Source organism: Dromiciops gliroides, chromosome 5 (assembly GCF_019393635.1).
Source record: "Dromiciops gliroides isolate mDroGli1 chromosome 5, mDroGli1.pri, whole genome shotgun sequence".
Lineage (NCBI taxonomy): Eukaryota > Metazoa > Chordata > Mammalia > Microbiotheria > Microbiotheriidae > Dromiciops > Dromiciops gliroides.
Genome location: NC_057865.1, coordinates 92,141,060 through 92,164,311, shown reverse-complemented (window position 1 = coordinate 92,164,311; position 23,252 = coordinate 92,141,060). Strand labels below are relative to the sequence as shown.

At 39.1% G+C, this 23,252-nt stretch overlaps 1 protein-coding gene and 1 pseudogene across 13 annotated transcripts in view; both read right to left on the bottom strand.

The window, feature by feature from the left end:
* The window catches only part of PRKAG2 (protein kinase AMP-activated non-catalytic subunit gamma 2), a 492,650-nt gene that overhangs the window by 47,079 nt on the left and 422,319 nt on the right, over positions 1-23,252 (bottom strand). For all 13 annotated transcript variants that reach the window (XR_006353276.1, XM_043966985.1, XM_043966987.1 and 10 more), the window contains one exon: positions 785-894. Coding sequence is in view for 12 of the 13 variants with exons in the window: in XM_043966985.1 (XP_043822920.1) it covers positions 785-894 (110 nt within the window). In the remaining variant the exon portion in view is untranslated. The remainder of the gene's footprint in view (positions 1-784; positions 895-23,252) is intronic.
* LOC122728400 lies at positions 15,031-15,276 on the bottom strand (annotated as a pseudogene).

Genomic DNA, 23,252 nt, shown 5'->3' with positions numbered 1-23,252 from the left:
ACTAAAAATGTGGTTCAGCTATAAGTGATATATAATTCCTGCCTTCAAAGAGTTCACAGTCTAAAGAGATAGGCATCATGAACATACAAAATACAACAACATACAGACACTATATATATATATTTTTTGATATAGTTATCATATATACATATACACATAAGTGTGTATGTGTATGTATATATTTGTGTGCATGTATTTATATACATATACATACAATATGCAAAAAGGTTCTAATTGAAGCTGGGAAACAATTTTTACAGAGAGTGTTTCTGTTAAAGGCCTCATATCTAAAATATATAGAGAACTTAATCAAATATATAAGAATACAATTCATTCCCCAATTGAGAAATGGTCTGGAGTCATTGCAGCAAGGTTTTCTGTTTGTTTTATGTGTCACTGTTTTTTCTTTCATGTTATAATTCCATAACTAGCTTGGTTTCCTGGTAAAAAAAAAAAAAAAGCTTGACTAGGTCATAATAAACCACACTTAAGCCTCCAAAGGACCATGTTCAAATTTTGTTATTAAAGAAATCAACATAAGTCATTTGACATGTATAAGGAGAATGATTAAAAATTGTGAACAGATACTTTATGTACATTTTAATGTAGTGATGATGATTTATCATTTTATTGCTCATAATTTCCAGAAGAAATTTTAGCATTTCCCCCTCCATCAGTATTATTATTAATTAATTTACTGTGGATGCTACTAAGTATTTCAGGATACTGATCTTATAAAAGAACCTAAATTACATAAAAGTTTATGAGAAATGAATATACTCACTTGTAAGGTAGTGTCAAAGACAACAAGCTTCGAGCTGGTTGGAACAATGTCGTAACACTTGTGTGACTTCATGAATCGCATGTAAATATCACTTTCGGATTCTTCTATTGCTATAGAGAGAGCAAAATACCAAATGTTTTACTTTAAAGACATATAAAATCAGATTTTATATATACATGCATATATATTTTAACATATATACACAATATGCTAAAGGGTTCTAATTGAAGCTGGAAAACAATTTTTACAGACAGTGTTTCTGTTAAAGGCCTCATATCTAAAACATATAGAGAACTGAATCAAATATATAAGAATATAAGTCATTCCCCAGTTGAGAAATGGTCAAAGGATATGAACAGGCAATTTTCAGATGAAGAAATTTAAGCCATTTATAGCCATATGAAAAAATGTTCTCAATCACTACTGATTAGAGAAATGCAAATTAAAACAATTCTGAGGTATCACCTCACACCTATCCAATTGGCTAATATAACAAAAAAGGAAAATGATAAATTTGGAGAAGATGTAGGAAAATTGGAACACTAATACACTATAGGGGGAGCTGTGAACTGATCCAACCATTCTGGAGAGCAATTTGGAATCATGCCCAAAAGGCTATAAAACTGGGCATACCCTTTGACCCAGCAATACCAAAGAGATCATAAAAAGGGGAAAAGGACTCACATGTACAAAATTATTTATAGCTGCTCTTTTTGTGGTGGCAAAGAATTAGAAATTGAGGGGATGCCCATCAATGGAGGAATGGCTAAGCAAGTTGTGGTATATGAATGTAATGGAATGTATTGTGCTATAAGAAATGATAAGCAGATGGATTTCAGAAAAACCTGGAAAGACTTATATGAATTGATGCTGAGTGAAATGAGCAGAACCAAGAGAACATTGTACATAGTATCAACAGCATTGTGTGATGATCAACTGTGATAGATTTAAGTTTTCTTAGCAATTCAAGGATCCAAGACTATGCCAAAAGACTTACGGCGGAAAATGCTCTCCACATTCAGAAAAAGAACTATGGAGTCTGAATGCCGAGTGAAACATACTATTTTCACTTTTGTAGTTGCTTTGTTGTTGTTGTTTATTCTTTCTTAAGTTTTTTTTTTGTTCTGATTCTTCTCTTATAACTTATGACTAATGTGGAAATATGTTTAACATGATTGTAATGTTTAACCTACATCAGATTGCTTGCTGGATTCGGGAAGAGGGAGGGAAGGGAAAGTGGGAGAAAAATTCGGAACTCAAAAAAAATCTCTACATGTAATTGGAAAAAAATTTAAATAAAATAAATAAATGGTTCTGATTGAATACTTCTTGGAGCAGGCAATACTCTTGTGGTTTCTGAAGTCCATCTGTAGCCCAGGAAAGTTCTCATTTAACCTCAGAGAGTCAGAGTTAGAGTTTATGTATCACAGTAGAAAGTTACATACAGCAATGAAAAGGATTAGTGGCAATTTGCCTCTATGCATCTTTTTTAAAAAACAAAACAAAACAAGCTTTATAGTATCATAGAAATTTGGGCCTATCCTATCCCTTAACTGGTTTTTGGATGGTAACCCAATAAGTAGGTTATTGATGTCCAAACTCAAGGCCAGAAAATTCTTGTTCTCTGGAAGGAAGAAGGCTCCTTGAGCAAGAAACAGAAAAGAAAAAGGAAAGAGAATATTTAAATGGCAGCTCTGACAAAGAGGAGGCATTTGTGTTCCTTGGTCATATGGCTTGAAAAATCTTTCTAGAAGTTGTGGTATATGAATACAATGGAATACTATTGTGCTGTAAGAAATGATGAGCAGGAGGAGTTCAGAGAAACCTGGAGGGTCTTATGTGAGCTGATGATGAGTGAGATGAGCAGAACCAGAAGAACATTGTACACAGTATCATCAACATTGGGTGTTGACCTACTGTGATGGACTATATTCTTCTCACCAATGCAATGGTACAGAAGAGTTCCAGGGAACTCATGATAGAAGAGGAACTCCAAATCCAAGAAAAAAAAAAAAGAACTGTGGAGTATAGATGCTGATTGAACCATACTATTTATTTTGTTTTGGGTGCTATTGTTTTTTTTTTCTATTTTGAGGTTTTGCATTACTGCTCTGATTTTTTCTCTTATAACAGGATTAATGCAGAAATAGGATTAATGTTATTATTTGTATATATATGTGTGTGTGTATATATCTATATCTATATGTATATGTATAGAGATATATAGATATAACCTATATCAGATTACCTGCTGTCTAGGGGAGGGGGGGAGGGAGGGGAGGGAGAAAAATCTGAAATTGTAAAGCTTGTATAAACAAAAGTTGAGAACTATCTTTACATGTGACGGAAAAAACAAAATACCTTATATGTAAAAAAAATTAAAAAATAAAAAAAATTAAATTAAAAAAAATCTTTCTAGAGAGTCAGAAATTATATATTGCAGTACAGTGCTGTCTAATAAGCTGACAACACCTTGAGGACAGCAGGGGAAAAAGGAAAACTCTTCGTACAACCCAACCTCTGTAGAACCCACTGATAGAGAAGGAGATAGATGAAAGAAAGAAGAAAATTGTTCACACTTGCCATGTATTGTTGTTTTTAATCTCAAATAGACATCTAGGGGTACAACATCTAGTATGCAAACAGGTGATGAAAATGCTAAGGCAAAGGATTAGGAATCAGAATCGAGGATTTTTGGTCCAAAAATCATCCCCATTGGTGGTAAATATTCTGAGAGGCTCACCGACCTGTGAGGGAGCTACTTGGTAGCATGGGAGTGAGGGAGGGAAGTTCTATATACTTGTTGACACATTTTTGATACTCTATGAAGTATGCACCAAAGATTCTACTTTTACTGCTTGGCCCTACTGCATAGAACTAGGAGCATGGAGTAGAAGTTGCCAAGAGCCAGATTTAGCCTTCAGAGATCATAGCATCATAGATTTAGAATGTGAAAGCACTTTAAAGGCTAGCTAGTCTAACTAATGCCTTCATTTAATAGATGAGGTACTTGAGGTTTACAGAGGTTGGGATTTGCTATAGATCACTGTGTAACAAAAGCAAAATTTGAATCCAGATGGTTTGATTATAAAGCCAGTGTTTCCCTCCCTCTCTCTCCCCCTCCCAAAACACAGAGTACCACTTTAATATCAGGGAAAACTTCTGATTAATTTAGAAAGTGGAATGGTCTATCTCAATAGGTTGTAAAAAATTGGAAATCTCTAAGCAGAAACCAGATGAACACTTGCGAGAAGATCTGTATACAGTTAATGACATGCTTGGAAAGAACTACCTTTCTCACCTCTCCTTATAATCCTTAGTTTTCTCAAAGTTCAACTCCAATGTCAGCCTTTACTAGAACCTTTTTCTGATGCACATCTTCTATGATACTTTCTAGCTCCTTAAAATACAATCATCTTCGCTAGGCACAGAAGAGGACCTGCATTTATATTCCTGGGTCACATGGTTCACAACAACTTGAAACATTCTTTTAGATAATCAGAGGATCTGTGTAGCAGTAATCACTAATGTGCCAACAAAAACCCTGAGGAAAGCCCTGAAAAGAGAAGAGTCTCCACACGACTCATTCATCAGGGTCAACTGGGGGAGAGGAGAAGTTAGCATCAGTATGTTACTTTAAAGTTTGCAAAATACTTTTTATGCACCTTTCCATGGTCTGTGACCAGACTCAGTAGACCAGAAGCGCAGACTGAGGAGACTTGAATAACCCCTTCAGCTCTAGACTCTGATTGCAGCTGAATGATATTACAGCATCAGAGAATGCTAGAGAAGTTAGTCTTGGTGTTAATTGCATCCAATTTCCTCATTGTATTGATGAAGAAACTGAGGTCCAGAGAGGTGAGTTGACTTATCCAGCTATTTAAAGAAAAATATGATGTAGTAATGAGCAGTTGATCTTATTTGGTGTTTTTTCTCTCTCCTTTGCTTTTTCTAAAAAGGATTATTGTTCTAGAACTAATAGGAACCCCAGAGTCAGTGAATAAACATTTATTAGAAACCCACTGTGTGCCAGACATTGTGCTAAGTGGTGTGTTTAAAAAGAAAGGAAAAAAACAGTCTTTACTCTTGAGAAGCTAACAATCTAATGAGAAACCATAATTGAACATTCTCTTTTCACAGAAAAGGAAACTGAGGTAGAGGGAGATCAAGGGACTCTCCCAAAGGAGAGAGGGAAAACTTGGGAGAAGAATATTGTCTGTGTTAATAGTATTGAGAGATTTTCCCTGAACATTTTATGCAAGATGCTGTAAGTTCGCTGATAACCTAAAGGTAATTGAATTGGAGCAACTTAGAGTTTATCCTGGAAAATTAACTGGATTCTCTCTTCCCTTCAATAGCTGTCTGTGTTCTCTGAATAGTAAGTCCCCCTACTCATAATAGGGAAGTTGTATTCTGTGGTCCAGGAAATCTTTTAGTTGAAAAGAAAAACAAACAAGATAATCAGGAATCTTGGGCAAGATTCTTTGGCTTTGTAGGCCTCTGCCTTTTTCACTGAAATATCAGACTCAGCTAATCAATCAAAAAATTTTGTTAAGTTCCCACCCTATGTGCCAACCACTGTGCTAGAAGATTGTTCAAAGAAGTTAAACTAGAGCCTTTCTTTATGTTTCTCTCTAGCTCTGTGTGCTCAGTGATAGTCTATTCTAGAAAGCCTTGCTTCTACCCTGTGAAACTCAGACCTGAAAGCTCTGGTTATAGTGTCTCCAAGACTGACCAGGTAGGAGAAGGAGCAAATCCTCAACATGAGGATAACATGAGTAGAACAGGGAGAAGGCTACTCCACCAAAATGCCAAATATCTCTCTTCCACTAAAGTGTGAAATTTAACTTTTGGAAATTATTCCTTTGGATTTAAAATAGACTCCATAAAAACCTTCTTAAAAATAAAAATTCATATGAGGAATAATAAAGTTAACTTTGGTTTAGCTTTAAGTCATCAACACCCTAATGTAAATGCCTTTATCACAAGCTTGCCCAGAGGGGCCACATACCAAGCAAGACTTGGGAAGTTGGGAAAACACTGGGTACCTTGCTGGGATGGTTAAACAAAGGTTAAACAAAAATGAACAGGCTGCCCTCAAAACAAACTTCATTTACTTCACAATGGTGCCTAGGGTTGGTCTTGAAGGAACCCAGAGAAGACGAAGACCAACGAAGTCATTGAGAATTTCTGGCTAAGTAATTAAGACTGGGTTGGACTCCACAAGGTGTTTGAAGATGGCTTATTTTATGCTTTTTATGATGAATTTTGGCTTTATATTGGTTGCCCAGGAAACCTCTTTTGTTATGAGTTCTAAGAATGGGAAAGTCACAATACTTTCATGTTCTCAGAAAGTAAAGCTAGAACCCAGTGCAGCACATGTGTGCTAATGAGTGGAGTGTTTGTATCTCCTATGATTTTGAAAAATTTATTTTTTGGTTCTATTTAGAGTGATTAATTTATTGATTTTTCTGAAGTGCCACTCTTTTGTATTTTAACTGTATGTTGGATACTTTAAAATGAACGAGATATACAAGAGATTGATGTTGAAGATTATTATCACTATCTTGTAAGCATGCACACAAATGCATATATATATATACACACACACACACATACACACACACACATATATATATATATATACTGTGAGATCAGGGGTGTTGGATACTTCATTTTTTTTCTCTGTTTAGAATTTTATTTCCCAAATTATATGTAAAAGCAAATTTTGACATCGATTTTTAAAAACCTTTGTGTTCCAACTGCTCTTCCTCTCTCCCTTCAGTGTTATATTGTATCATTGCATTGCTAAAAATAACCACGTGCTCCTCAGTAGACAATTTTACACTATTGCTGTTATTTTGTATACAATACATTTCACTCTGCTTCAGTTTATGTAGGTCTTTTCCAGGTATTTCTGATAACATCCTGTTCATCATAACTTTTATACAGTACCTTAATCTTGACAAAGAATTTTCTTCATAATATCCCAGCAAAGTAGGTACCGTACGTTTTGCCATTATAATCAATCATCATAACTAATTCCCTCCATCCTTTTCCTTTCCCATGATATTTATTTTCTATCTTCTTTTACCCTCTTCCTCCTCAAAAGTGTTTTGCTTCTGACTGCCCACTCCCCACTTTGCCCCCCCTTTCACCCTTCTCTCCTTATCCTCTTCCCCTCCTACTGTCCTGTAGTGTTAGATGGATTACTCCTCCAAATTGGGTGTGTATGTTATTCCCTCCTTGAGCCAACTCTAAGATTAAGGTCCTTGAGCTAATTCTGTGCTCTAAATTTTCTTCCTCCCTCCCTCCTCAACCCTCCCTATGAAATCAAGCAATTCAATATGTCATACATATGCAGTTATGGGTAACATCTTCACCTTCCTTGAAAGTGTTTTGTTTTTTACTGCTCCCTCCCCCAATCTGCCATTCCTTCCTTCCCCTCCCACTTTCCCTCAGGGCTAAAATATACTACTATACCCACTTGAGTATGTATGTTATTCCCTCTTTGATCTAGTTCTGATGACAGTAAGGTTCACTCCTTCCCTCTCTTTCCCTCCTGTCCTTAAGCTTTTTCTTATTTATTTTATGTTATCTACTTTTCCCCTGTCCCTTTCCTATTCTTGTTTTTGTGCCTTGTTTGTACCCCTTAACTTTATATTGCAGATGTCATCATGTGCTAGGTGGCACAATGGACAAAGCACCAGCCCTGGACTGAGGAAGACCCGAGCCCAAATCTGGCCCCAGAAATAAACCACCCCATCCTGTCTGCCCCACAAGAAACAAAGATAAACAAAACAAAAAAAGATATATTCCTTTCAACTGCCCTAATACTGAGAAAATTCTTATGAGTTTGAAGTATTATCTTCCCATGTAGGAATGTACACAGTTTAAGCTTTTAATATCCTTTATGATTTCTTTTTCCTGTTTACCTTTTATGCTTCTCTAGGGTCTTGTATTTGAAAGTCAAATTTTCCATTCAGTTCAGGTCTTTTCACCACACAAATGCCTGGAAGTCCTCTTTTTCATTGAAGTCCCATTTTTCCTCTGAAAGATTATCCTCAGTTTTGCTGGGTAGGTGATTCTTGACTGTAGTCTCAGTTACTTTGCCCTCTGGAATATCATATTCCATGCCCTCTGGTCCTTTAGTGTAGATGCTGCTAGGTCTTGTTTTATCCTTACTGTAGCTCCATAGTATTTGAATTCCTTTTTTCTAGATGCTTGCTTCTCTTTGACCTGGGAGCTCTGGAATTTGGCTATTATATTCCTGGAGGTTTTCCTTTTGGGATCTCTTTCAGGAGGTAATTGGTGGATTCTTTTCAATTTCTGTTTCTAGAATATCTGGGCAATTTTCCCTGATGATTTCTTGGAAAATGATATCTAACCTCTTATTTTGGTCATGGTTTTCAGGGAGTCCAATGATTTTCAAATTAGCTCTCTTGCATCTATTTCCCAGGTCAGCTATTTTTCCAAGGAGATATTTCATGTTGCTCTCTATTTTTTTATTCACTTGGATTTGCTTTACTCTGTCTTGGTTTCTCCCATTTGTTCAATCCTAATTCTTAGGCAATTATTTTCTTCTGAGACCTTTTGTCTCCTTCAAGCTGTTGACATTTTTCTCATGACTCTCCTGCATTGCTCTCATTTCTCTTTCCATTCTTTCCTCCTCTCTAAATCTTCCTTCTATTTCTCCTACTTTCTCTTCAAAGTCCTTTTAGAGGGCTTCCATGGCCTGAGACCAATTCATCTTTTTCTTGGAAGCTTTGGATGTAGGTATTTGGGGCTTTGTAGCCATGTAGCTGTGTACAGTGTAGCATGTGCCATGTTCTGTGTAGCCATATGCCATGTACCATGTACTATGTAACCATGTAGCCACATAGTATGTAGCATATAGATGTGGAGCCATATACCATGTATCCATCTACTATGTAGCTGTGTATCACACATCTAGCTATGTGGGTGTATAGCCATGTACATGTAGCCATGTGGTTTTGTACGTATGCACATAATGTCAAATCAGGGGGTGTTGGATACTTTAAAATGAGCAAGAGCTACCACCATTGAAGCCGAATGTTCCTTTATTATCACTAATTATTATGGATGCAATATTTTGGGCTTTGTAGATGTGTGGCCATGTAGTGTGTAGCTGTGTAGCATGTAGCCAAGTAGCATGTAGCTGTGTAGTGTATAGCCATGTACTCTGTAGCCATGTGACTTGTGGCCGTGTTATGTGTACTTTGTAGCCATGTACGGTATAGCCATGTACCATGGAGCTGTGTACTGTGTAACCATGCATGGTGTAGCCATGTAGCATGTAGCAGTGCAGCCATGTAGCCATGTACCATGTATCTACTACATAGCTATGTATCACACATCTAGCTATGTAGGTGTACAGCCATGTACCATGTACCGTGTAGCCCAATACTGTGTAGCAGTGTACCATGTAGCCGTGTAGACATGTGACTTGTAGCCGTGTGCCATGTAGTGTGTAGCACATAGCCATGTAGCATGTATCTATCATCTAGCTATGTAGGTATATAGCCCTGTACATGTAGTCTTGTAGATGTGCATATAATGTGAAATCAGGAGTGTTGGATAATTTAAAATGAGCAAGGGCTACAACCAATGAAGTTGATGGTTCCTTTATTATCACTAATTATTATGGATGCCATATTTTGGGCTTTGAAGCAGTGTAGCCGTGTGCTGTATAGCCATGTGACCTATGGCTGTGGCCTGTGTATTTTGTAGCCGTGTACCGTGTAAACATGTACCATGTAGCCATGTGACGTGTAAACATGTACTATATAGTAATGTAGCCGTGTAGCCCTGTCCATGTAGCCCAGTACCGTGTACCGTGTAGCACTGTGCCATGTAGCCCAGTACTGTGTACCGTGTAGCCCAGTACCATGTGCAGTGTAGCCCAGTACCGTGTTCAGTGTAGCCGTGTACTGTGTAACCATGTACTGTGTACCGTGTAGTCATGTACCGTTTAGCACAGTACCGTGTACCATGTAGCCCTGTGCCGTGTAGCCCTGTACTGTGTAGCCCCATGCCGTGTAGCCCAGTACCATGTGCAGTGTATCCCAGTACCGTGTACCATGTAGCCATGTACCATGTACTGTGTAGCCCTGTACTGTGTAGCTATGTATGGTGTAGCCATGTAGCCATATATCTATCTACTACATAGCTGTGTATCACACATCTAGCTATGTAGGTGTACAGCCATGTACTGTGTAGCCATGTACCATGTACCGGGTAGCCCAGTACTGTGTACAGTGTAGCTGTGTACCATGTAGCTGTGTACCATGTGCCATAGCCATGGGCTGCATAGTCATGTGCCATGTAGCCATGTCCCATGTAGCTGTGTAGAGTGTAGCATGTAGCCATGTAGCATGTATCTGTCATGCTGTGTATTATACATCTAGCTATATAGGTATATAGCCCTGTACATGTAGCCATGTAGTCTTGTAGATATGCACATAATGTGAAATCAGGGGTGTTGGATAATTTAAAATGAGCAAGAGCTATAGCCAATGAAGTTGATGGTTCCTTTATTATCACTGATTATTATGGATGCCATATTTTGGGCTTTGAAGCAGTGTAGCCATGTGCTGTGTAGCCATGTTCCGTGTAGCCATATGCCTTGTGGCCATGTTCTGTGTACTTTGTAGCAGTGTATGGTGTAGCCCTGTACTGTGTAAACATGTACCATGTAGCCATGTAGCCATGTACCCTGTAGCCATATGCCTTGTGGCTGTGTTCTGTGTACTGTGTAGCTGTGTACCGTGTAGACATGTACCATGTAGCCATGTACCATGTACAGTGTAGCTGTGTACCATGTAGCCATGTAGCTATATAGTATGTAGCATGTATCCATGTACCATGTATCCATCTATCATGTCGCTGTGTATCCACATCTAGCTATGTAGGGGTATAGCCATGTACATGTAGCCATGTAGTCTTGTAGGTATGCACATAATGTGAAGTCAGGGGGTGTTGGATACTTTAAAATGAGCAAGATCTACATCACTGAAGTTGAAGGTTCCTTTATTATCACTAATTATTATGGATATTATTTTGAGCTTTGTAGCATTGTAGCCATGTACCATGTGGCCATGTAGCGTCTAGCCGTGTAGCCATGTAGCCATGTATCGTGTGGCTATGTGGCCATGTACCGTGCAGCCATGTAGCCATGCAGCCATATACTGTGTAGCTGTCCAGATAATCATCTATTAAATGCCCACTAACATACTCTGTTAGGAAAAGACAGTACAAAGACAAATGCAAAACACTGTCTGCCCTTAAAGAGCTTCCATTCTATTGAAGCAATCCAACATATAATCAGATAAGTCAATACAAAATGCATAAGAAGGGGGCAGCTAGGTGGTGCAGTAGATAAAACACTGGCCCTGAATTCAGGAGGACCTGAGTTCAAATCCAGATTCAGACACTTGACACTTATTAGCTGTGTGACCCTGGACAAGTCACTTACCCCTCACTGCCCCTCCAAAAAAAGACACCAAAAAATGCCTAAGAAATTAAAGAGAGCAATTGTGTGGGAAGGAGCACTGACTAATGTGGGGGAAGAGGAGGGATTAGCAAATGCCTAAACCTTGAATTGAGGTAGGAATTTTAATAAGTGGAACTGAGGAGAGAGGGCACTCTCTGCATGAGAGGCAGCCTGTGCAGAGAGATTGCCAAAGGTGATGCAATGTTGTGTACAAGCAATGGCAAATAGGACAATTTGGCTAGAACATCAAATGTGGGAAGGAGAGTGATGTGCAACAAGGCTCCTAAGGTAGGATGGAGGCAGATTGTAATGCCAAACGAAGGAATTTGTTTCTTATCCCCAGGGACAATAAGGAGCCACTGAAGCTTTTGAGGGTATATACAAGTAATTAAATACAGGGCAGCTAGGTGTCAACGTTGAGAGAATGCTGGACCTGGGGTCAGGAAGACTCATCTTCATGACTTCAAATATAACCTCAGACACTTTCTTCATCTGTAAAATGAGTTGGAGAAGGAAATGACAAACCACTCCCAAATGGGGTCAGGAAGAGTCAGACATGACTGACAACTGAACAACAACAAAGTCAAATTCAAGGTAGTTTAGAAAGTGGGGACTAGTAGTTGGGGGAATCAGGAAAAGCTTCAAGAAGAGGAAGATGTTTCAGCTGCCTCTTGTGGAAATTTATTTTGATTTGGGGACCCTACCTTTAGGCTGAGATTAGAAAGCCTTAGGCCCTCAGGGTCTCTTCCCCTCCCCCTCTGCTTCAGCTGAGCCCCAAAACCCCATGAGTTGTACAAGACACTAAGTCAGACAGCTGGGGGGAAAAAAAAGCCCCCAGCTCCCTCCGACCTCAGCGGAGCTATCCGAGAGATCCCGGATAGCCTGTGTTGAAGCTGGAGCGCAATGCCCCTGGCTGGCGGATTAGCTTGGTGTGTGGGCGCAGGAAGCCCTGAGATTTGAGTGGAGAGAAGAAAAGGTATATATAGACCTGGGAGTTAGACAGCAAGGGGGTACGGACAAGGATGGAGGAGTTTGGTTCAGAAAAGGAAAGACGGGGCTGAGAAGGAACAGGGGCTGCTGACAGAGGGTGGAGAAGAGGTCAAGAGGCGGCTGGCAAGATTAGAAAGGTTGTAGCGCGGCAGACTAGAGATGAGGCTACAAGGACGCAGGAGAAGACAAGAAGGACTAGGAGCAGGGAAAAGAGAGGCCAAAGGGCAGACTGATGGAGCAGACAGAAGGTCGGTGAGAGAGAAACACGGGTTCAGCGGTGGCAGTAAGGAGGACAGAAAAGTTAGAAGCAGGGGATTTACAAAGTGAAAGTGAATAAAGTGTAATGTGCCCTGAGGCGAGAGGCGGCTAAGGCCCTTATTGTATTCAAGAAGTTCGAAGTGTAGCAGGTGGGAAAAGAGATGCAGTGGAAAGAGACGCACTGCAATGCAGTCAGGTTGTACATTGTATTTCCCAGTATTCTTAATTTAAATAGTATCTCATAAATAAACTCTGCTTTGATTATTTAGTTAAGAGGCTTCTTAATATTTTGTTTATCAATTTGGGAGTGGAGCAGTGTGGTGGAACTTTATAAATGCCCCATATTAATTTAAACGCAGTCAGATAGCTAGTTAGTCAAAGGTCCCCAGATTAGTCCTCCATAGATCAGTGTCCCCCCCCCCCCCGCCCCAAATCAGGCCGAGTTCAGTAAAAATATTTTCACACTCTAAAGGGTTAAAGGGAGATTAAATGAAGTAAAGAAAGAAGATAGTGTTTTTCAGACAGATGGGTAGAGCAAAGGTATGAAGATGGAAGATGGAGTGTGTAAGGAGCAGAGAGAAGCCTGCTTTGTTGAGATTGTAGAGGGAAAGAGAGAATTTTTAAGCATTTAACGTTTAAGCATTGTTTCAGGTTACAGATAAACCAAGATTAAATTGAGAAGAATAACTAGTAGTAGCACTGATACTTCTGAAAAACAAAAACCCACAAAAAAACCTCTAAAACAAATCTTGCCTGCTCATTAGTGAGGAATCACTCACAATTAAGAGCTTTCTACAGGGTTTTTCTAAGCAATAAATCTCTGAAGAAACTTGACAGAGATTAATTGTAGGAGTAAACAGCACAAAACAAGTTTCAGCACATCCACTAGTTGACAGTTAGCTGTTTGAGTGAATAAACTGTTTTGTTTTCATCTGGTTCCTGGGCACCTAGTATGTTGTAGGCACTTAAACATTTCTTGAATTATTGACTGTACTACAAAAAAGGAGGTAGACTAGTTTTCTTTTTCATAAGCCTGCTTTAAACTCAGTCTTGTCATACATACATACATGCATGCATGCATGCATGCATGCATACACCCAAAATATTCTAGCAACAATTATTGTGGTAGCAAAAAGAGGGAAACAAAATAAGTGTCCATTGACTGGAGAATGGCTTATGAAAATTATAGTACAGGAATTAATGGAAATTTCTCACTCATTGTAAGAAACAATATGAAGAATTTGGAAAAGCATAGGAAGACATCCAACTGATACAGAGGGAAAGAATTAGAATTAGGACAACAAATAACTATACATTCTACTTCTATAACACATCTTGTATCTATTCTTTTTTTTTCCCCACTCACAAGTCCTTTACCTTAGTCCAATCCTGTACTTCTAAAGCCTCTAATTGATTTTCTTCTCTTTCCCCTCTTCGGTTTGTTCTCTGAGCCTCATTGTCATTCAATTCACATATCCAATAAGTTGTCAAATATTGTAGTTTCTATCTCCAAAGTATTTCTCACTTACATCTCTTTCTCTCCACTCAAAGAGCCACCACTCTGGCTCGGGCCCTCACCACTTCTCTTCTGGACTACTGCAATAATCTCTTTTTTTTGTTTGTTTTCCCTTGACTTTATTATGACAATCATCAAACATTTCCGTTTTATAAATGCACAAATGTGGGGCAGCTAGGTGGCGCAGTGGATAGAGCACCGGCCCTGGAGTCAGGAGGACCTGGGTTCATATCCAGCCTCAGACACTTAACACTTACTAGCTGTGTGACCCTGGGCAAGTCACTTAACCCCAATTGCCTCACTAAAATAAATAAGTAAGTAAGTAAATGAAAAATAAATGAATGAATGAATGAATGCACAAATGTGACAGTCATAGAACCAGAAATAAAACAATGTGGCCAGGTTATGGCCTCTTGATTTCTATTTTCTTGAGACTACATTATTTACAAATTAACTGTTTACTATCACATGTAGCAAAATACTTAAATTTAACTCTAATGTAAACTCTGTCCCCTCAAAATTTTACATTGTATCATATCTTAGTGTTTATTTCACTTTTCATTTCATTCTAAAATATTGATGCCATAAATATAAACACTTAAAAGTATCATTCTAAAACAGTTTTTATCAAATTAAATTGTAGTTCATGTGGAAAAGAAAAAAAAGCTTTTTATATTTATTTTGTGTTATGAAAATGAACAATAAAACCCACTTCCACAATAGAAATTAAGTGTTCTACACTATTTTATTCAAGTTATTTCCTGGATGAATGAAACATTCTAACCCTGATGAATTCTTTGATCATTTCCAGTACTGTTGAGAGCAGGAAAGCGGTGCTGACAATGAGGCCAATCTATCATACTTCATAATTCAGGAAATCTGGTATTCAAAGGAATATTTTCTGATGTCCACAAATAGTCTTGGTAATTGTAAAAAAAAAAAAAAATTTTTTTTTTTTTTTACAAAGAGCTAGGATGTACTTTCTGAAGGCTGAAATTGTCCCGCTTCAAACTTCTCTTTGAACTTTAAGAAATCTCTTCTTTTATCAAAATATTGAATCCAATGCTGGGGGCAGCTTGATTCAAAAATGCTTCTTAACTTTTTATACTTAGAGGCATCATCAATATTTTCATCCAAGCACTTTCAGTAGTCATCCCAAGCTCCCCAGCAAGCTTGCCTTTCTTTCATGGAAGGCGCTGTCATTTTTACTTCTGCTTGGAGGCAACCGTTCTGGTGTGACTCCCAATAATCTCTTAACTGGTCTCCCTGCCTCAAGTGTCTCCCTATTCTGATTTGTCTTCCACACAGTTGCCAAATTGATTTCTCCAAAGCACCGGGCTTTGCCATGTCACCTCCTATTCGATAAACTGCAGTGGCTCCCTGTAACTTCTAGAATCAAATTTCATAAACTCTTCTGTCTGGCATTTCAGTCAAATTAGTCAATAAAGATTTATTAAGCATCTTCTAGCTTAATGCAAGGCATTGTGCTAAGTCCTGGGGATACAAAGAAAAGCAAAAGACAGTTCCTGCCCTCAAAGAGCTTACAGTATAATGGGGGAAGACAATGCATAAAAGGATGCTAAAAAGCAGGGGGAAGGAGGTTCCTCTCCTGTCATCCCTCCGAGATGGAGAAGTCCAGAGGAGTTCAGCCAAGAGGGCTGGTGTGGGTGTGTCTTTACAAAGAGGTTCTGAAAGAGGCTCTCAAATTCTCTACTCTCCAGTTATGGGGAGGGAGGGGCCCCAGGGTTAGGAAAAGGCACCTTGGCTCTTTCCTAGCTTTCCAGACTTTTTATACACTACTCTTCTCCATGTACTTTAAGGTCCACAGCCATATTGACCTATTTGATGGTCTTAACTTGGGACCTTCCATCTCCTGTCTCTTTCCACACTTCTGCTTTTAGGATCCTTGGTTTTCTTCAGGAGCCAGCTCCAGGGATACCTTCTACAGAAGCCTGTCCTGGTTCCCCATGTCCCTGATGCTAATGCCTTCCCATTTAAGATTACCTTGTGGGGCAGCTAGATGGAACAGTGGTTAAAGCACCGGCCCTGGAGTCAGGAGTACCTGAGTTCAAATCCGGCCTCAGACACTTAACACTTACTAGCTGTGTGACCCTGGGCAAGTCACTTAACCCCCATTGCCCCGCAAAAAAAAAAAAAAAAAAAAAGATTACCTTGTGTGCTCTGTATGCGTTTTATAGATACTCCTATGTGCACACATTGCTGCCACCCTTAGAAGGAAGGCAAGTAGGGGCAGCTAGGTGGCGCAGTGGATAGAGCACTGGCCCTGAAGTCAGGAGGACCTGAGTTCAAATCCGGCCTCAGACACTTAACACTTACTAGCTGTGTGACCCTAGGCAAGTCACTTAACACCAATTGCCTCACCAAAAAAAAAAAAAAAAAAAAAAAAAAAATAAGGAAGGCAAGTTCCTTGAAGGCAAAGACTAGTTAACTTCTGCCTTTGTATCACCATGGCTCAGCATAATGCGTTGTACAAAAATAAATGATTGAAGGGCAGCTAGGTGGCGCAGTGGATAGAGCACTGGCCCTGGATTCAGGAGGACCCGAGTTCAAATCCGGCCTCAGACACTTGACACTTACTAGCTGTGTGACCTTGGGCAAGTCGCTTCATCCCAATTGCCTCACCAAAAAAAAGAAAGAGAGAAAGAAAGAAAAAGTGCCAAGTGCCAAGTGGCTAATTGTTCGCTGGGATTAAGGACTTTCCTCACAAGACCTCCTGGCAGCCACTCTACAAATCTTCCTGACCCTGGCATCATTTCTCTCTTAATAACTGACATGGAGAGTGGCATAACATAGTGGCTAATTTACCACATACCAACTAGCATCACTGGTCTCCTTTACCATACAACCTTCCAACCACCATTACTATAAGTCCTGTTATGATCAGCCAACCAGTCGTTGTATTAGTGGTTTCTCCTAGTTTTAGGTTATCTGCATATCTGATAAACATCCCATATAGTCTTTTTTTTCTTCTAGGCAATGAAGCCTAAGTGTGATGACCACTTGAGATGGTATTTCTTTGTTTTGCTTTTGTTTTTTGTGAGGTGAGGCAATTGAGGTTAAGTGACTTGCCCAGGTTCACACAGCTAGTAAGCGTCAAGTGTTTAAGGATGGATTTGAACTCAGGTCCTCCTGAATCCAGGGTTGGTGCTTTATCCACTGTGCCACCTAGCTACCCCCACACCCCCATAGTCTTTATCTAAGTTCTTGGTAAAAATATTAAGGAGAAGAGGCTAAAATGCATATACCTAGAGCACTCCACCAGAGATGTCTTAACAGTGAGCTACTGATGATGACCACTCTAAGGTCTGGCCATCTTAACCAGTTCCAAATCCAACCAACTGCATTATTCTCATGGGAATATAGATATAGAGATATGAAAAGGACTTTTGAATCCTTCTAGTCCAACCAGATCATTTTAGAAGTGAAAGACTAAGGAATAAAGAGACTAAGTGACTTGCCCAAAGTCACACAGGCAATAAGCAATAGAGTCAGGTTTTTTGAACTGAAACACCTTGACTTTATATCCAGCACTCTTTATACTATGCCATGCCTTGTATAGTATAAGAAATTTTGTCATGCTTTGCTAAAATCTAGATAAAGCTGTGCTTATAGAATTTTCAATTTATGTCTGGTAATGCCATCATCAAAAGGAAATGAGGTTACTCCAGCATGACTAATTTTCTTTAAAAAAATCAATGTTTTATTAAAAATTTAACATGGGACAACAACAAAACTTGCTTAATTAACTTAAATGACTTAAATTAACATTTTTTCAGCCATTCTCTCTAAGTCCTCCTTAAAGCTTCTTTGTTTGACAAGGGCTATTCTGGGTGAAGCTATGCTGGCTATTTTTTATAATACCTTCTTTGTTTTGTTTTCTTTTAGATATTCACTAACCATCCTTTTAATCTGCTCTCACATTTCACCAAGAATCCCCCATAGTCTACAGACTCCATTCTCTTCTTTTTTTTTGGGGGGGGGAGTCAACATTTGACCTTCTCCAGTTCTGTAGCACCTCCCCAGTTGTCTATACTCTCCCTACGTCCTTACTTTAAAGACTGTTTACAATGCTTCAGCAATCCCAGCAGTCAGTTCTTTAAGTACCCAAGTCTACTGCAGAGCCACCAGATGTATAAGTGAGACTACATGTACAGGAAGTAACCCTGGGCAAGGAATAAAAGCAGGTAGATCAAAGAGAAACAGGGATGGGTGTCAGGGTCACATCCTTTGAATTGTAACAGCTAAAGGTTGAACCTGATTGGGAAGGGTTAGAGTTAAAACAAAACAGGGCTAGAATGTTCTGCTTAGGTTTAGATTGACTATGTTTCAGGTCTACCTCATTCTCCTATTAACAAGTCACTTCCACTTCTTTGCATTTTCTTTGACCCTTTTTTCAAGAAGCTCTTATTTCTCCTGCTTTTTGTTGCCCCTCCTTACCTCTTTCCTCAATCCCTTTTCTATCTGTTTTCTCCTTACTCCAAATATCATTACAATAGAGCAATAAAATGAAGTGAAAAACCAAGCTAAATGTAATTTTATTGCATCCCACTTGATTAATACTTAAAACAGTTTATGAATTATTTGTAGGTTAAAAGTAGGGACCACATTTCCATTTATCTTTAATGTACAGCTAGGTGTTCTATACTTTTGTTATTTATACAGGGGGGATAGAAGCTTATCATATACTGTGGAGTGACTCCTGTTTAATTTTTTTTTTGGAAGGTGATGGAATTAATTGAATGTTACATCAGGCTTTTGTGTATGTATAAAATATGCTTTGAAGACTATGATTTGGATGGTAGTATATTCAAAGTATATAATAATGAACCATGTTATAATGGGGTTCTATTGTATTTATGTCTGATTACAATTATCCCCCAAATTACGCTTTTTGGCTGCATCTGAAAAATGTATGCTTTTTCTGTAGGTAAACTACAAATTTCAGGGATATAATTACATATCATTGTTGTTCATCACTAAAGATGACACTACTGATCACCATCAATGAATGAAGGGAAATGAAGGGATAAAAAGAGCTCTGGGTGACCAACAGTCTTTGAATGTACTCTGCATGTAAAGACTATTCTTTGGTTTTTGATTGTTATTATTTGCAGGACAGGCAGCATAGTGTGACATAATCACTGAGCTGTTTGCCTCTGACCTATGTTGGCTTCTTGGCCCTGAGGAAGTTGCTTTTTTTTGTACTTTTTTTTAGCAAGTTGCTTTTAAAAAAAATACTAAACTACTGCATCTCTCACAGGCTGAAAGTTTAGAGGCTGTACTCAGTAGGACAGATCACCTTCCTGATCAGCACACAAGTTTTGACCTGCTCTCTTTCCTATCTGGGCTGGTTTACCCTTTTTTAGGCAACCTGGTAAATCCCCGATCCTAGAAGCTCACTATATGATGCTAAACTTAGTGTGGACCCCCAATCAGCATATTCCAATGCAGTTCAGAACTGCTGAGCTCAAGAAATTGCTCAGCTTTCCTGGTAGCTGTGTTTATAGGTGGTATACCCTGGATAAGAAGTTTAATCTCACTCTGGCTTTAGGTAAGAGGTATCAAACAAGTGTGCTTCCTGAAGCAGATTTAAAATGTAATTGGGGAGTGAGCTCTTGAACTCATGACATGATTGCTCAAAAAAACATCTAAATAACGCTATAGGAAAATGTCCAGAGCAGCAAAAGTCACAGAAGAATGTGCTGAAATCATCTTTTAATCAAGAATGGCTTGGAAGGTCAGAAGGAGGGAGCTGCTTGCTGATACAGGAGTTGAGCCCAACCCCACAGTCACCCTGACACAGATCCAGTCCCAGGAAGGCCTCATCAGAGAAGGAGACCCCCAGAGCCTCTGAATCAGCTGAAGCGCCAGTGTCATCTGGAACTAAGCTCACAGTCTGGAGAGAGGGCTGAGTCCTGGGCAGGGGAGAGACTACAGGGGTCTATGCTGGTGCTAAGGCAGAACTTAGATTTTACACCCCTGCTGAGAACCAGGAGGTAGACTTGAGTACAGTGGCCCAGGTTGGGGAGGGGCACAGGCTCCTTGGAGCTAACAACCACAACACACAAAGCTGGTTGATTAGCAAGTTGGTCTGGGGTCATCTAAGGACCAGGGAACAGGCTGGGCGAATGAAGAACCTGATTCTCCTTAAATCATACCACCTGGGACTTCTTAAGCTTGGGATACTGCAGCCTAGAAACAGTGCCCCACTTCAAGGAGCTAAAAGTCAAGTAAAAGGAAGGTAAGATGAGCAGACAGAGAAAGGGGAGGACCATAGAAAGTTTCTTCAGTAACAAGGAAGACCAAGGGACACCCTCAGAGGAAGATGTAAACATCAGGGCCCCTATCTCTAAAGCTTCCAAGAAAAATGCGAATTGGTCTCAGGCCATAGAGGTGCTCAAAAAGGACTTTGAAGATAAAGTTAGAGAGGTAGAGAAAAAAAATGGAAAGAGAAATGAGGGTGATGCAGGAAAGATATGAGAAAAAAGTCAACAGCTTGAAAAGTCAAATTGGCCAAATGGAAAAGGAGGTACAAAAGCTCTCTGATGAAAATAATTGCCTAAGAATGAGGATTGAACAAATGGAAGCCAGTGACTTTATGAGAAACCAAGACACAATAAAGCAAATCCAAATGAATAAAAAAATAGAGGGCAATGTGAAATATCTTCTGGAAGAAACTGCTGACCTAGAAAATAGGTCCAGGAGAGATAATTTGAAAATTATTGGTCTACCTGAAAACCATGATCAAGGAAAGAGCTTAGACATCATCTTCCAAGATATTCTCAGGGAAAATTGCCCTGAGATTCTAGAAGAAGAAGCTAAAATTGAAATTGAAAGAATCCACTGATCACCTCCACAAAGAGATCCCAAAAGGAAAACTCCTAGGAATATTATAGCCAAATTCCAGAGCTCTCCGGTCAAGGAGAAAATATTGCAAGCTGCCAAAAAAGAAAGAATTCAAGTACTGTGGAGTCCCAGTCAGGATAGCACAAGATCTAGCAGCTTCTACATTAAAGGACCAGAGGGCATGGAATATGATATTCCAGAGGGCAAAGGAAATGGGATTACAACCAAGAATCATCTACCCAGCAAAACTCAGCATAATCTTTCAGCAGAAAAAATGGGACTTTAATGAAAAAGAAGACTTTCAGATATTTGTGATGAAAAGACCTGAATTGAATGGCAAATATGACTTTCAAATACAAGACCCTAGAGAACCATAAAAAATTGGAGCGGGGGGACATACCTGAGGTCATACAGTGGACGACTGTCTTGTGTCTGAGGCCGGGTTTTGTCTGGGATCCCCCTGGGTCCAGGGGTGATGCTTTGTCCACTGGGTCACCTAGCTAGGTGATGACATCTTTAGGGTTAAATTGAGGGGTGAAGGGAATTCACTGGGGGAGGGGGAGGGGGAAGGGAAGGGGAGAGGTGAAATCCTACATGAAAGAAACAGAAAAAGGCTTTTGGAGTAGAGGAAGAGATGGGAGAGGAGCAGGGCAGTAAATGAATTTTACACTCATCAGAAAAGGCTCAAAGACCTTAAACTCATCAGAGCTGCCTCAAGGAGGGACTAACACACACACACCCAACTGGGTGGAGTAATCTATTTAATCTGGGCAGTAAATGAGCCTAACACTCATCAGAATTGGCTCAAAGACTTCAATCTAATTAGAATTGGCTCAAGGAGGGAATAATGTACACATTCAATTGGGTGGAGTAATCTCTCTAACCCTGTAGGAAAATAGGAAGGGAAGGGGATAAAGAGAGAGGGGCAAAAGAAGGAAGGGCAGAGTGGGGGAGGGGACAGACAGAAGCAAATCCCCTTTGAAGAGTGATAGGATAAAAGAAGATGGATAATAGAATAAATATCATGGGGAATGGAATAGGATGGAAGGGAAACAGTTTACAATAGTAATCATGAAAAAGAGAAAAGGGGGAAAAATTGTACAAAAAATATTTATAGCAACTCTTGGTGGAGGCTAAGAATTGAGAATCAAGGGAATGTCCATCAATTGAGGAATGATGGAAAAAGCTGTGCTATATGATTGTAGTGGAATGGTCTTGTGCTACAGGAAATGACAAACAGGATGATCCCTGAAAAACCTGGAAAGACTAATGAACATCGATGTATAGTGAAGTGAGCAGAGCTGGGAGGACATTGTGCATAGTGACAGCAGTTTTGTTCAATGAGCAATTGTGAATTACTTAACTACTCTCTGCAGTGCAATGATCCAAGACAATCCCAAGGAACTAATGAGGAAACTTACTATGTACCCCCATAGAAAGAACTGATAAAAAGAACACTTGTGGATTGTACATATATAACCTGGTTGTGATCTTGTGGAGGGGGGAAGAAAGAGAGGGAGAAAAATTTGGAACTCTAAATCTTATGAAAATGAATGTTGAAAACTACCCTTACATGTAACTGGAAAAAATAAAATAAATGTTTGTTGCTTAAAAAAACAAAAAAAAAAAACCCAAAAAACCATGCCAGTACAGGTCACAGTCCACTCTAAAAAAAAAAAATAAATAAATCTGTAAAGAGAAAAAAAATGTAATTGGGAAATATTTAACAAAATAAATAAAAATATAATAAAACATAGATAATGTTAATATGTGGTTTTCTAAATCAATATGTGAGCATCGGCCCTGGAGTCAGGAGTACCTGAGTTCAAATCCGACCTCAGACACTTAACACTGACTAGCTGTGTGACCCTGGGCAAGTCACTTAACCCCAATTGCCTCACTAAAAAAAACGTGGGGGGGGAATGATGACTATGAGGACTTAAAAGAAACCTGGGAAATCTTGTATGAACTTATAAAATGATGCAGAGAAACAGGAAAACAATATACATGACAACAGTAATGTAAATGACACCACTAAAATGAAGCTCAAAACTATAATATTGTAATGATCCATTGTGGCCCAGATACAAGAATGAGAAAATGTGCCTTCTTTTCCTTGTGGAACATTGTATTTGCCATCAAATGGGGTTGTTGGAATGGCTAGTTTTGCTTTAACTCTATTCCTCTGTTACACGTGAGGGCTTGACTGATGGGCTGAGCAACAAATGTGTGGGACAATAAAACAAAAGGCAGCATAAAACTACCCAAAACACTACTAATTTCACCTAATTATTATAAAATGTTCTGTAGATTTCATGGTATTT